General features: G+C 31.9%; 1 protein-coding gene across 4 annotated transcripts in view; it reads right to left on the reverse strand.

Annotated features, from left to right (window-relative positions):
- Positions 1 to 14,128, reverse strand: part of LOC134707488 (KAT8 regulatory NSL complex subunit 2-like) — a 15,263-nt gene continuing 1,135 nt past the window's right edge. For 3 of the 4 annotated variants that reach the window (XM_063567259.1, XM_063567260.1, XM_063567258.1), the window contains exons 2-8: positions 10,636 to 10,878; positions 6,834 to 7,009; positions 4,818 to 4,932; positions 3,890 to 4,053; positions 2,704 to 2,949; positions 1,780 to 1,934; positions 1 to 600 (exon numbers count right to left, since the gene is read on the reverse strand). In XM_063567259.1, the coding sequence (XP_063423329.1) occupies positions 61 to 600; positions 1,780 to 1,934; positions 2,704 to 2,949; positions 3,890 to 4,053; positions 4,818 to 4,932; positions 6,834 to 7,009; positions 10,636 to 10,871 (1,632 nt within the window). In that variant the 5' untranslated portion in view covers positions 10,872 to 10,878 and the 3' untranslated portion in view covers positions 1 to 60. Of the gene's footprint in view, positions 601 to 1,779; positions 1,935 to 2,703; positions 2,950 to 3,889; positions 4,054 to 4,817; positions 4,933 to 6,833; positions 7,010 to 7,178; positions 7,293 to 10,635; positions 10,879 to 14,128 lie in introns of those variants that run through there. The other variant, XM_063567262.1, reaches the window with a different exon arrangement.

Below are 14,128 nucleotides of genomic sequence, written 5' to 3' on the forward strand. Positions count from 1 at the left end.
CAAATCTGTAATCGTTTTTAATAAAGCACTATATGATAATGAAAGTAAATGTAAAATTGTCTATGAAACACCATTTTCCAAACTGCTTCCCTGTTTCTTAGAATTAGATTCCTTCTTTTCTTCTTCATCCATTGGCTCTTCCTCATTTTTAACATCAGATTCACCATTTGTGTCAGTCTCTGTTTTGGGACAACCTTCAACATCTACATCTCCCTTTAGATGTTGAAGTAATAATCGAGTGCCCTTTGATGTAGAGGGTTGTTCATCTCCTACTGGCGGTGAACTAATAGTTGGCAGGACAACAGGATTTAATTGTGTTTTAGGGTCACATGACCCATTCATTTTTGCTGTTTTAGGTGGATTCATTATAGATTTTGTTATGTTGTCATTTGCAGTTACCTCAGTCCTTTTTTCAGTCTCTTTTTGAGATAACTTTGGTTCAGTTTGTTCATGATCAGATCCAGAAAATATCAAATCAGGAAATTCTGGATTCTGCCCGAGAAAGTGATTTCCTAGGAGTAAGTCTTGAGGATTTAACTCTAAATCAGGCAATAAATTTTCTAAAGCCTCTTTTGTTAACACAAGTGCTTCCTCTTTTTCCTACAAATATAAAATACAAGCACTCTTATTAATTATACAGGACTTAGTAGAAAAATAAATCTAATTACAACACTTCAAAACGATCAAAATTCATTATTTAAAGGCTATTACTACTATGTGAAGTAAAATGATGGCATTTTTGTAGATCCTGCATTGTTGATCACTTATAATGTGTTTTGTCTCATTATAAGCATTTTCAAGATATATATATGAATAAAAAACAACTATGCCAAAAAAAAACGGGTAAAAAAAATCAAGTTTTATTTTATTAATCATATTTAGGCATGGTGATGATAAAAAAAACAACTTGATATGCATGTAATACTATTGCAGAAATTTCCATTTACTGCAGTTCTTTAGAAAAATAAGCACTATTTCAGTGGATAAAATGAGCTTTTGTGAGTCACTAATAATGGGTCTGATATTAATTTGAAACATTTTTTGATTTTATTCAAACAATTATCCCTTTTCATGTTTTTAATTTTCCTCTTAATATAAATTTATTTCCCGTGCCCGAGGGAGATATGAAGATTTGTTCACCCAAGAATATTCATATTTCTTGAAGGCTTTGCTACCTTTAAAAAAAAGTGATCAAAAAGTTTTTAAAAACATTAACTGTGGGTAACGTTGTTCAAGGCAATCCCAGAGGGGAAATGAAGTTTTTTTGACGTCACATGGAATAGTTTCAACCAATCAGATGTTGATTTCGCTATCAAAATCAACATGCAGTGGAATTAAACATTTTTTAATACCAAACTGAAGAAATTAAAAGTTTATCCAATTATCCTTGGAGGACGATGGGACCAAAAGACAAAAAGAGTTGAAATTTTAATCTTTATATTCAAAAATTATCCTAAAAAGCTTTGTATCTGAGGTGTTGTTTTGCAATTTGAAACACTGTCACAGGTATGATTTGTTTTCTCAACTAAGGATTGCTTTTTGATTTTGAAAAAAAATAAAATAAAATAGGAAGGGGCTACCATCTATTTTAACCTTTTACGTCACAATATTTGCTGCTTACTTGGTTGTAATTGTTCTTGCTATGAAAATCTGTGGTTATGATGTGCATCCTGCCTTCAACATATAAAACTAATGATATAAATCTGCACTAAATGCTTGGAGACAGCTAGATAGATACAAACAAAAATGACCTAAGTTTTCGAATTTCATTGAACAAACCTCTTCTACAAGATGAATTCTAGGTTCACATTCTGAAAGTGGAGTATGTCTATGACATAGAGGTTCTTCTTCCCATGATGCAACAGGACATGTACAACTGTTGTCTCCAAAAGAACACTGTCTAAACAAAGCCTGGTGATTATCATTTAAAATATCTTGCAAATTTAAGGAATCTTTAATACAGAAGGGCTGTTAATGCATGTAAAATAGATATTTATATACTCAATCATTTATTTGTTTAACCATCAAAAATATTTTCTAAAGCGTATACCCCCATGACAATTTCTGACATCCCAAACAATTAATATCCTTAATTCTTCTTCTATGCTATTGTTTATGAATGTTCCATATTGATGTCAACAGGATATTTTAGAAGACTAAGAAAAATAGGTATGTACATTTTAATTTGGTTTGCTTTTCAGCTGATTGGTTGCTTTATGCTCATTATTACAGTAAGTTTTTATTTCATTGTAACAGTATTCATAGGAATCTATAGCAAAAGTTATAGCTGGTTGGTTTTTTGAAAAGGAGTTAGGACCAAACTAGTATCAAATGTGCCAAAGAATTTCAATGCAACCTGTAATACAAATGTAGGGACACTCTTTACTTCCAGTGGAGTGACGTTTTTGGCTATGTGTTGAAGGTATCACCATCACTTTGAGATGAAGAACAGCAATAAAAGCCTCGTTTCTTTGCTTTTGTGTTTTTTTCTGATCTTGTACTGAGTTTGTGTCACAGATTGATACCCCCATACCCTTTCTTTTCTATCAAGTTCTTTCAACAAAGATTGGTTTAATGTCTGAAGATAACACAAAGAGATGACAGTAAGTATAAACTGTAGAGTAGCCTAGAGAAAGAAGTAATACATTTGTACTTCAAATACTTGTTCTCGAAAATACTTTTCACATTTTTTCAAAAGGATACGTTTAGAACAATATTTAGATAAAGGCATTGCTCTTTCTAAACATTTAGCACTGCCATCAATGTTGATACACCTAGGATATGATGGTGGTCTGTAGTTAGAACCCTCTGACACAGCTATTCTACGTTGCTTTGATTGTCGATGCAACAATGCCTCTTTTCCATATCTTCTATGATATCGTTTTATGTATTTCAGTTTTTCATATTTATGTAATGTTTCAGGATCTTGTTTGTAGTCTCTGATACTCCCTGGAAGTAAAAATAAAGACATGTTATTTTATCCATGAATGCTGTTGAAGGATTCATTATTCACCATGCATTGAATAATTTTGTACAAAGTTTCCCAAATCATAATATACATTTAGTTTTAAAGGATTTGCCTCTTTCTTTTCAGGAGAAAATATTGATTGATTGATTGTTGGTTGCTTTATGCCACATTAGCACAAAAAGGCAGAAAATATTGAAAACTGAAATATAAACAAGAATGTGTCCCCAGTACACGAATGCCTCACTCGCACTATAATTTTTTATGTTCAATGGACTCTGAAATTAGGGTTAAAACTCTAATTTGGCATTAAAATTAGAAAGATCATATCATAGGGAAGATGTGTACATGTACTAAGTTTGAAAATGATTGGACTACAACTTCATCAAAAAACTTAAACCTGAAATGGGACACAGAAAATATAATGCCCCTCTACTATCGTACATGTAGGTGGGGCATAAAAAATATGCATTGCTTTTGAAATGAAGTGAATTACAAAAGGCCATGCTAACAATTGTTTCCCACCAGATCTGTACAGATTGGCCAATTGGTTTCAAAGGAGATAATGTCTTTAAATTTGAATTTCAATAAGCTTCAAAAGAAATCCTTGTGGCCTAGATTTGCTTAAGTAATAACGGCCTGTGAGTTTGATAGTAAAAGAGAAATAAACATGGTATTCATAACAGTGCAAATCTTGTCTTTTGTATTAAAGTGCATATTATTATTTAGGATTATATGAGAAAAGCAAGAAATTTCCTCTATGTCTCAACTGTTCCCATAAAATAAGCTTCATAAACCATATTGTACAGTATACCCTTTTTGGAAAATCTGGGTTTCCCAACCTTATGTTAATGAGTGGGGTGATAAATGAAAAGAAGCATAAATGCCGAGCCCAAAGCAAAAGAATTAATTACATATACACACCTAAAGATTCCTTTTCTTGCTTGTAAGTATGTAAGTATTTTCTTCTCTTCTCCTTCATAATGTGCTGTAACCTTTTGAACTGGTCAATATACAGAGATTGTAGACGTATCAATTTATCTCTCATGATTAATGCCACCTCCTCAGCTGTGTATATTCCAGCATACCTACAATTCAAAACCAATAACAGGAGATAAGTATATCATTTACACTTCTTTTTTGTTTGTTATGTATCATAATATACCCACATTACTGTCTATGGACCTGGAACTATAAACAGTTTTTTTTCACTTGAAATTTGTTTCATGGTCATGACAGTCAGTTATTTAATGCATACATTATCATAAATTTCAAACAATACTATAAAATTCAAAACTTTTCTACTAAATAAATAAGATTCTACCTAATGAACCGTAAGAAGATATAAAGAGACAATTTTGTAGCCTATTATATAAGGTAAATTAAAAAAAAAAATACTACAAAATTATTTTTCTTTGAAAAACAAAAGTGACAATTTGTCCACTGTTTCGAATGGGAAGATTTAATAGATTTGCTTATTCTGTGCATCCTCTATAAAGATGAAAGGGAAAATATTAATCCACTGTAGCTGTTTTTAAGAATTAAATGCCTCTTTTTGTAACTTCATTGGGGTGTAAAAGCGTTGACCGAAGTACATTTTGTATGAAGCGCAATCATTCTAAAAATGTGCGCACATCAAGTTTTTATCTAATTTACCTGTGCACTTTATTGTGGGACCTCGTGTCATCATGATGGATAAATTTTATTGTGTAAAGAAGTTGATTAAGGAATAACGTGAGATTGCAGCATAGCCAATCAGAATAACGTATCATAATGAAACATACTGTCATACATCTAATGTACTTATTGTATTATATCAAGTTATAAAGTTATATAAGTCAAAAGCATTTACTTCAAATAATCTTCTTGTTCACTATCTATACTCTCTGCATCACTTTCACCATCCCCACGCCATGCTTGATCCACCAATGGGAGTTCTTCATCTGAATCACTGGAACTGGCATATTCTGAAATAACAAATCATTATAAAAGAAAAATGCTCAATTTCTTGTCAAAAGTAAACAGAAGAAAATGATATTTATTTGTTATTTATGTATTATTGTCATTTTGTTTATTTTCTTTGGTTACATCTTCTGACATCAGACTAGGACTTCTCTTGAACTGAATTTTAATGTGCGTATTGTTATGCTTTTACTTTTCTACACTGGTTAGAGGTATAGGGGGAGGGTTGAGATCTCACAAACATGTTTAACCCCGCCGCATTTTTGCGCCTGTCCCAAGTCAGGAGCCTCTGGCCTTTGTTAGTCTTGTATTATTTAAATTTTAGTTTCTTGTGTACAATTTGGAAATTAGTATGGCGTTCATTATCACTGAACTAGTATATATTTGTTTAGGGGCCAGCTGAAGGATGCCTCCGGGTGCGGGAATTTCTCGCTACATTGAAGACCTGTTGGTGACCTTATGCTGTTGTGTTGGTTTTTTTTTGGTCGGGTTGTTGTCTCTTTGACACATTCCCCATTTCCATTCTCAATTTTATTAATTTCATTCCTTACTCACTATGATCATGAACTATGAACACAGTTAGATTTGGCATATCAACGAACCCCAATTATTCAATTTTTGATGATATCAAACAGTTTAAATTTGGACCCTTTGGGCCCCTTATTCCTAAACTGTTGGGACCAAAACTCCCAAAATCAATTCCAACCTTCCTTTTGTGGTCATTAACCTTGTGTCAAAATTTCATAGATTTCTCTTTATCTATTCTACAGTTATGGTGCAAAAACCAAGAAAAATGCTTATTTGAGCCCCTTTTTGGCCCTTAATTCTTAACTGTTGGAACCAAAACTCCCAAAATCAATCCCAACCTTCCTTTTGTGGTCATAAACCTTGTGTTTAAATTTCATTGATTTCAATTTACTTATACTAAAGTTATTGTGCGAAAACTAAGAATAATGCTTATTTGGGCCCTTTTTTGGCCCCTAATTCCTAAACTGTTAGAACCAAAACTCCCAAAATCAATCCCTACCTTCCTTTTGTGGTCATAAACCTTTTGTATAAATTTCATTGATTTCTATTTACTAATACTAAAGTTATTGTGCAAAAACCAAGAATAATGCGTATGTGGACCCTTTTTTGGCCCCTACTTCCTAAACTGTTGGGACCTTAACTCCCAAAATCAATCCCTACCTTCCTTTTGTGGTCATTAACCTTGTGTCAAAATTTCATAGATTTCTCTTTATTTATTCTACAGTTATGGTGCAAAAACCAAGAAAAATGCTTATTTGAGCTCCTGTTTGGCCCCTAATTCCTAAACTGTTGGAACCTCAACTCCCAAAATCTATCCCAACCTTCCTTTTGTGGTCATAAACCTTGTGTTTAAATTTCATTGATTTCTATATACTAGTACTAAAGTTATTGTGCGAAAACCAAGAATAATGCTTATTTGGGCCCCTAATTCCTAAACTGTTGGAACCAAAACTCCCAAAATTAATCCCAACCTTTCTTTTGTGGTCATAAACCTTGTGTTTAAATTTCATAGATTTCTTTTTACTTATACATTTGTACTTAAGTTATAGTGCGATAACCAAAAGTGTCTTTGGACGCCAACGTGATACCAATACACAACCAAAAAAAATTCTATTTTTGTGGTTGTATAAAAACGGTTAAATAATAAATAACTTTTTATAATTCTTTAACAAATGGCTTTTCATTATATACATGTAAAAGATTTGTAAGAAAATAATTAGGGGGTCAATGGGCATTTTTTTTTTTAAGGCATTCAAATGGATAAAACCAGAAGATTCTGAAATTCTGACAAAAATCCCAAAACAAGAGAACATATTTTATGTAAATTTATAAAGTTAATAAATATAATTCAACTTTGCAATGAAAGTGAAAGACTGACCTAAAACTTTACTTGATGTTGAATCGGTATATAATTTTGGTCTTGATTTAGTGACATCAGCATATTTGTAATGATCAATGGACTCCAACAAAGATTCAGCAGACTGTGATGGCTGACGTTTCCTTGATGACTTCTGTCTTGTGACAGCAGCTGTTCTTGCATGGTCAGCACAGTATCTATAAATTGAAAATAGCCATGATAATGTTGTTATCAGCCATTGCTACACAATTCTTAAAATAACAAAAACTGATGATTTTTTAATTATTTTGATAAAAGTATCTTTATATACATGTACATTTAGGTTAAGTCAATATAACAGCACTGATCATGACAATACAATATTACCTTCTTGTTAAATATCTCCTTTTATTCATATCAGATCCTTCATATACCATGTGTTTTTATATAACAGTCTAATTCATGACCTTTAATGTCCTTTAAATGTCTTCAGGTTAATTACATCAGATATTTATCCAGAATATTCCAATGAAATGTTGTATTCTTTAAAAAACTTCATTGTTCTATTAAATTCAGGGTCTTGGTTTTAAAAATAGTGGATATAATCTAAAGATTAGGAGTAAATATTTTTATTTCTTATGTAAGCGTTTGTTATTACTTGGGAAATCTTAAGATATTAATAAACTGTTACACAATCTATTTATAGAATACAGTAACTCTAATTGCATATTAAGGATGTACTAAGTTACAGTAAGTATTTGTAGATTAGTCTATGAAATAAGGTACAAACATTAAAATGTTTATTCTGGTTTTAATATCAGATTAAATTATATTTTCTCTTCAAAATGTTGAACTTATAATTGCAAAATAACTTGTAGGATTTTATTTTTATTTAATTCTATTAGATTTGTTTAAACACAGAGATTTTTTGCTTTCAAACAATTTTTGTGTTCCTCAATTGGAAGTGTATAAGCAATATTAGGGATATTGACCATTATAACACATTGTTTCAATTTATTGTTCAATTTTATGCTTAAATAGATCTTCTAATCCATGATTTTTTTTTCTTGAGAACCAAAGACTACATGTCTGTTGAATAAAACAGTTATTCTAACTAAATTTCATAAATTGATATTAAAAAGGATTTTTCTTTTTCTTTAAAACTGCAACAGTGCTTAATATTAAGATGGTAGTGCCTGACTGGTGGAAAATATTGGTGAATTCAGTGTTCTCCCCAGATATTTCATTTAGCATCCTGGTAAACCGGGGAAATTAAAGTACCATCTTGTTTCTAAAAACTATAAAACCACTTCAGATAGCATCAAATTTAAGATGATAGCATCACAGCAATAAAATAAAAGGCCCTGGTGAGAACACTGGGTGAATAGACATTTTTCGAGTTCGATGCATTTCCGTCAAAAACTCTGGTTTTAGTGAATGTCATTTGTGTGTTTAGGGGCGTCATCACTTCCCTTCTAATGTTGAGCATGTGGTTGGAAAACTATAATTCTATATTGTACGAATTATTCGGCAAATTGAATTCTCAAAATTGACAATCAAAACTGCAGTCATTAGGGAATTGTCAGTAAGTACCCACAAAGCAACCATTATTTCTAGTTTATCCTGCACAATGACGATCACTAAGACGCTTGATGAACGTAAATAGTGCAGGGATACAGACGACCCCCCTATCTGGTATATGACATCATATTAAAGGTGTGCATAATTGATGAGCTTTTGCCGGTGACGAATGAACTCGAAAGCGGTCTATGAAGTCAGTTCAATTAAACTATAAATGACAATTTAAGCAACAAACTGAGACAACTTTTGATTATATTGACATGATTAGAGACACATAAGTATGTACAGTACACACAGCGAGGATGTAATCTCATACTCCCTACACTGTGTAAAAACTTGGTGTCACACCAGGAAATTCCAGCAACACTCTCCAAATCTTGGGAGGAAATTGGGGGAAACTTGGAGTTATTCCTCCCTAAAACTTCTTAATTGTTTATTAGGCTGTAGTTTTTTTATTTTTAGTTTTACGAACCCTCCTACCCTAATTTTTGCCAAGTAGGGAAAAAAAAATTAAAAATGTTGATTTTTATTTTTTTTTCGTCCTCCTACCCATTAGTTTTGTCAAAAAATTTTGTAAAACTAAAAATATAATAACTATGGCCTTACCTTGGTGTGGTTTCTCCCAACACCATGACTTTTATTGCTATGTTTACCTTTGAAGTGTGCCAGTAGTTGATGACTATGTTCCAGACCATATGAGTATTTGGACCATACGTGTTTGGTCATGACCGTATGCGTATACTCATATGGTCCGACCATACGCATATGTTCCAACCGTAGGCCTATGGTCTGACCATTATGAGTATTATACTCGTTTGGTTACTAACGGGCCGGACCATATGAGTATTTGGACCATATAGGTATTTTTTTTTTCAAATAACATTATATTACGTATTATAAACGTTTTAATAATACAAAAACTTTATCTAAAATAGCAGTGATGGTTACTTGACAATTTATTAATTTTATAATCCAAAACTACGTGAAAATTAAATATTGATGCCCTACATGTATAGTAGTTTTCATTGCTAGTTACATTATTGCATGTAGGATTGGGTGACATTCACTTCCACAGGGTATCATAGCTTTTTTTTACATTTGCAAGAAATTTGTGCACGATCCTTTTCATTTACACCTTTTGTTTGCGAGTTAAAAACTAGCCTTTTTGCAGCTGCGTACAGCAATACAGATCTTTGGCCATCCTGATGTTTACTGTTGTTTTAAGAAGCTTTAGATCTCAAATGTCGTAAAATGACTGCAGTACACCATATTCACAAGACATTGCCAGGGTGATCAGCTGGGCAGCCTGCTTACCATGGTGGTGTATTTGCGGTGTATTATAAATTCTTTATATAACTTTTGGACTAGTTTAAATTTTGGTCTATATCTGTTACATTTTTTAACCCTGTATGCTAACATTGCCTATGTAAATTTTAAAATTGTTTGTATGCACGTATTTGTACGACAAATTTATGTGACATATAAAATTTTCTGACGTCAGACACTCAAATCAATGAATGTGTTCATAGATAGTAGATGTTTCTGTGTTCTGTTAAATTGTTCTTTTTAAAATTGTTATACGTTGATGACTGATGTACCCATATTTTGACTATTTTATTTATTGTGTCTGTTTATTTAACGCATCAATGTAAATATAAAGGAATTTGATGAGACTGTCATTAAAGTGAGAGGGTTAGCACTATAGAACCAGGTTTAATCCACCATTTTCTACATTTGAAAATGCCTGTACCAAGTCAGGAATATGACAGTTCTTGTCCATTCATTTTTGATGCGTTTTGTTATTTGATTTTGCCATGTGATTATGGACTTTCCGAATTGATTTTACTCTAAGTTCAGTATTTTTGTGATTTTACTTTTTGCTTGTAGATGAATCATTGACTCTGTAGTAGATGACTGCAAATTGCACCAAAACTAAAACAGCATAATTACATGTATGACACGTGCACTCACCAATCAAAAATAGGTTTAATATCAGAGTGTTTACTGTAAGATGACCTTCGAAACTACTTTGCTGCTGCATGTGTTGTGACATGTTTTAGTTAACAGATAATCAGGAGCTGATCCAGCATGTCCTTTCAGCTGTAAGGATTTAGACATTACTGAGGATTTGAGGGGTCCATCTACTCATTTTCAAGCTCTGACAAATAAGAACAAAATCAGTAGAAAAAGCAGGGAAGGCAAGAAATCAAGTGTCAGCCAGGAGGCTGATAGCCATGTAGTGAAATGGACCATTAATACATACCCATCTCTTTTATCTGTTTTAGGCGCAGCATTAATACATCTTTTGCCATTCTTCAATGAAATAAATCCACACTGTTTGTATGGTCCATTCTTGTCTTCTAAAATATGCTTTATACAATATTCAAATCCTTCTAATCGATTGTGCATACATGTTCTATGGGAATAGTTACAGAATACTCCTTCAACTGGCTGCTTTGTTTTTCTAATCTGTGGTTGAGTTATTTTACTGCGTATCATTATAATTCTAAAAGAAAAAAATACATCAAAATATTTAAGATGTACTAAAAGAGGGTGGTAAAGGATTATTTTCGTGCAAAGTGATCAAAGCTTCCAAAACGGTTATATATTCGGGACAATTGTTTAATGTGCAGTAAAAGTCTGGGTGGGCAAAGCATGAAACGGTCATATACTTTATAGTTTTCAAGTTTTTTTCGTTCATTTTAACATTAACAGCAACACATTACCGGTCATAAAAGTGACATGACAATTAATTACTATCAAAACAACCCCTACTTCAATCCTTTCTTATTTTAATCAAGGCTAATTAGTTGTTGGACAGCTGAAAACTACCCGTTCAGGTGACAGGTAAACTATTTTCAGTACCGGACATCATATACTGTAAATTCAGAAATTATTGCGTGCATTTATTATTGCGATTTTGTCATTTTAGACTTAAATACGATTTTAATTTTTACAATTTTGAGAAAAATGCTATTAAATTCATTATAAAATATTTAAAAATGCGAGTTTAAATAAATGCCTTTACAACTCAGTCGCATTTTTCGCAATAATAAAAACCTCACATTAATTTCTGAATTTACAGTAAATTAATCTGTCTATTCACAATTATTTTCGTACATTTCAGCGGTTAAAATCTAATTGATTAAGTCCAAAAGATTTAAAATTATAATAAATACATTTATAAACATGATTTGATAAAACATTTAATAGGTTTAAATATGAAAAATTGTCATTACTACGTTGTATGAACAAGAACACATGTGGGAAATTTAATTATGCATCCTACATTTCTTCGTAAATGCTCAATTTATCATTGATACCTACATCTAACTTTCTTTTCAAGTATTTTGTTGAAGAAATAATGTGAAAAGAACTTCTTCACTCAGTCATGCGTTGAAACACAAAGATTTTAGGTATCCGCTTATGGTCCATGTTTAACCATTGTCAAGTCAACATCTGGTTTTGGAAAATGTGACTTTAAAAAGGAAAGTAAAGTTTTAGACAACGTCATTTTCCACAAATAAAGAGTCTTAGGCTGATGTGCACACTTTGAAGGATGGACTGCCAATTTTAACAGTACGTCAGAACAACAAATTCATAAGAAAGTAAAGTTTAATATTGTTAATTTTTAATCTAATGACCTTATGTCGATCATTGGGATGGCCATCTGATTTACCATAATTGCCTTTTGTGACTTAGTCTTATGGATTAAAATTGGAATCAGATATAAAATGTCCAGCTGACTCAAATACATTTTGGAAGCCCTGAATGTAATCGCTGTATTTTATTTCACGTTCAACATGTTTTTACTTTATTATTTGACGTTCAGATGTGCAAGAAAGGTGGCTCGTTCAATGTACTGTATTCTGACTGTGTGTTTAAATTTACATGCACAGTGATTATTAAATGCATTTATTACGTGCTCAGTATTTTTCTAATAAATTTCAAACACAGGCAGGGATCATCAAGAAAAAAAATATGTTGAATTTTGTTTTATGAAAAAACGAAAATGCTTATGATTTTCTTTTTTTGCATTACGTGAAGTTTTGTCTTATATCAAGTTTTCTTCATGCAAGTGTAGGATTAAATAATGTCCCCAATGAAAAAGTGTCCACCGGACATTATTTCCTAGTAAATACGGTCTTGGGACAATATTGACTTATTTATATGTGTCCTGGACACATTTTTCTATGAAAAACTGTCTTCAGGTATGAAAAGGTGTCCCTGAAAGTGGACATACTTAAATACTATACTTCAGTGATAAGATGTCCACCTGGACATTTTTTCCCAGGACATTTTTGTCCTCCTGGACTATTTACTGACATGTTCTATAATGTTTGGAAAGTAATATTTAAAAGTAATTTTACTAACTGTCTTGTTAACACCAAGATGGCATCCGCTTTCATCATGACATAAGAATAAAACAACATCTAGCTTGTCACAGTGTACCACTAGTTTTTCAACATTTTCTTTTGCCTTCTTGTCATAGTACACGTAATTCAGTTCTTCAAATTTAATTTTAAACTTTTCGCATTTCCTTCTTGAAGTTCTTCTTTTATTTAGATTTGTATTATCAGGATATTTCTTATAACTTATATAGTTGTAAATTTCCATCCATTTTTTATTTTGTTTATATTAATCAATTTCTAATTAAATTTCTTATTTTATTAAAATTCAAGCATAATAAAACATTATGATGACCATTGTATTACTTCCCTTTGATGACATAATTTGTTTATAATTATAGTAGAATTTGATAATGTCCACCATGAAATAATGTCCTCTATTTTATAACATTCTGTAGTCAACATTGTCAAGTGGACACTATTTCACAGATATTGCTATGATAATCTGTCCATTTAGGGGACAATAATCCATGGCAATGGACATTATTGAATACCTAAATTCTAGGAAATAGTGTCCATGTGGACACAATTTCCCAGGACACTATTTTGTCTTACACAAGCACCCCCCTTTTACAACAGATATTCATTATCCCTGCAAGTCCGCATTAGCAAAGCTTTCCACCTATTAATTGCCCCCCTCCCCCAACATAATAATCTTAACATTAGAGAAACAGAAAAATATCTTCAATAATGTGGGGTATCGGGACCGTTCGCCCTAGTAACATGTTCGCCCTGGGTCCGTTTGCCCTGAGTTCGTTCACCCTTTGAGTCCGTTCGCCCTACTAAAAAATATTAATATTCAGGGCATTGAAGTCGAATAAACATCAGATATATATCTATGGTATATATTCTTGAAATTTATGGAAACATGGAAATATCTAAAAGTTTATGGCTTGTTAAGGATCATTAATTTATTGTTTTATGACAAAATAATTCGGATCACTGCTTATTGTGATACCTGTCTTTTGATGGATTTATAATATAAAAAACAAATTTGTTTTGATAATATATTCAGCTTGAAATTAATTTTTAAAAAATGTACGAACTGTAAAACGGATTTACAAGTTCATTCATTAAAATACTCTGAGACTAGTCTAAGTTATACTGCATACATTAGTGAATGACTGAATACAATTATTTTGTTAACAAATATCAACAAAGATAAATACATTGTATTCCAGTATTCTACTGCAATCAAAGGGAAAATGATGAAATTGATTGCGGCAATATCAATATTCGGTGATTTTTTCAACAAACTTCAACATATTCCTATTCAAATACTTAAAATTATGCCACTAGACAACAATTAGTAAAAAATAAAAATCAGGGCGAATGGACCCTGGGCGA

This window comes from Mytilus trossulus, chromosome 2, assembly GCF_036588685.1.
Source record: "Mytilus trossulus isolate FHL-02 chromosome 2, PNRI_Mtr1.1.1.hap1, whole genome shotgun sequence".
Classification (NCBI taxonomy): domain Eukaryota; kingdom Metazoa; phylum Mollusca; class Bivalvia; order Mytilida; family Mytilidae; genus Mytilus; species Mytilus trossulus.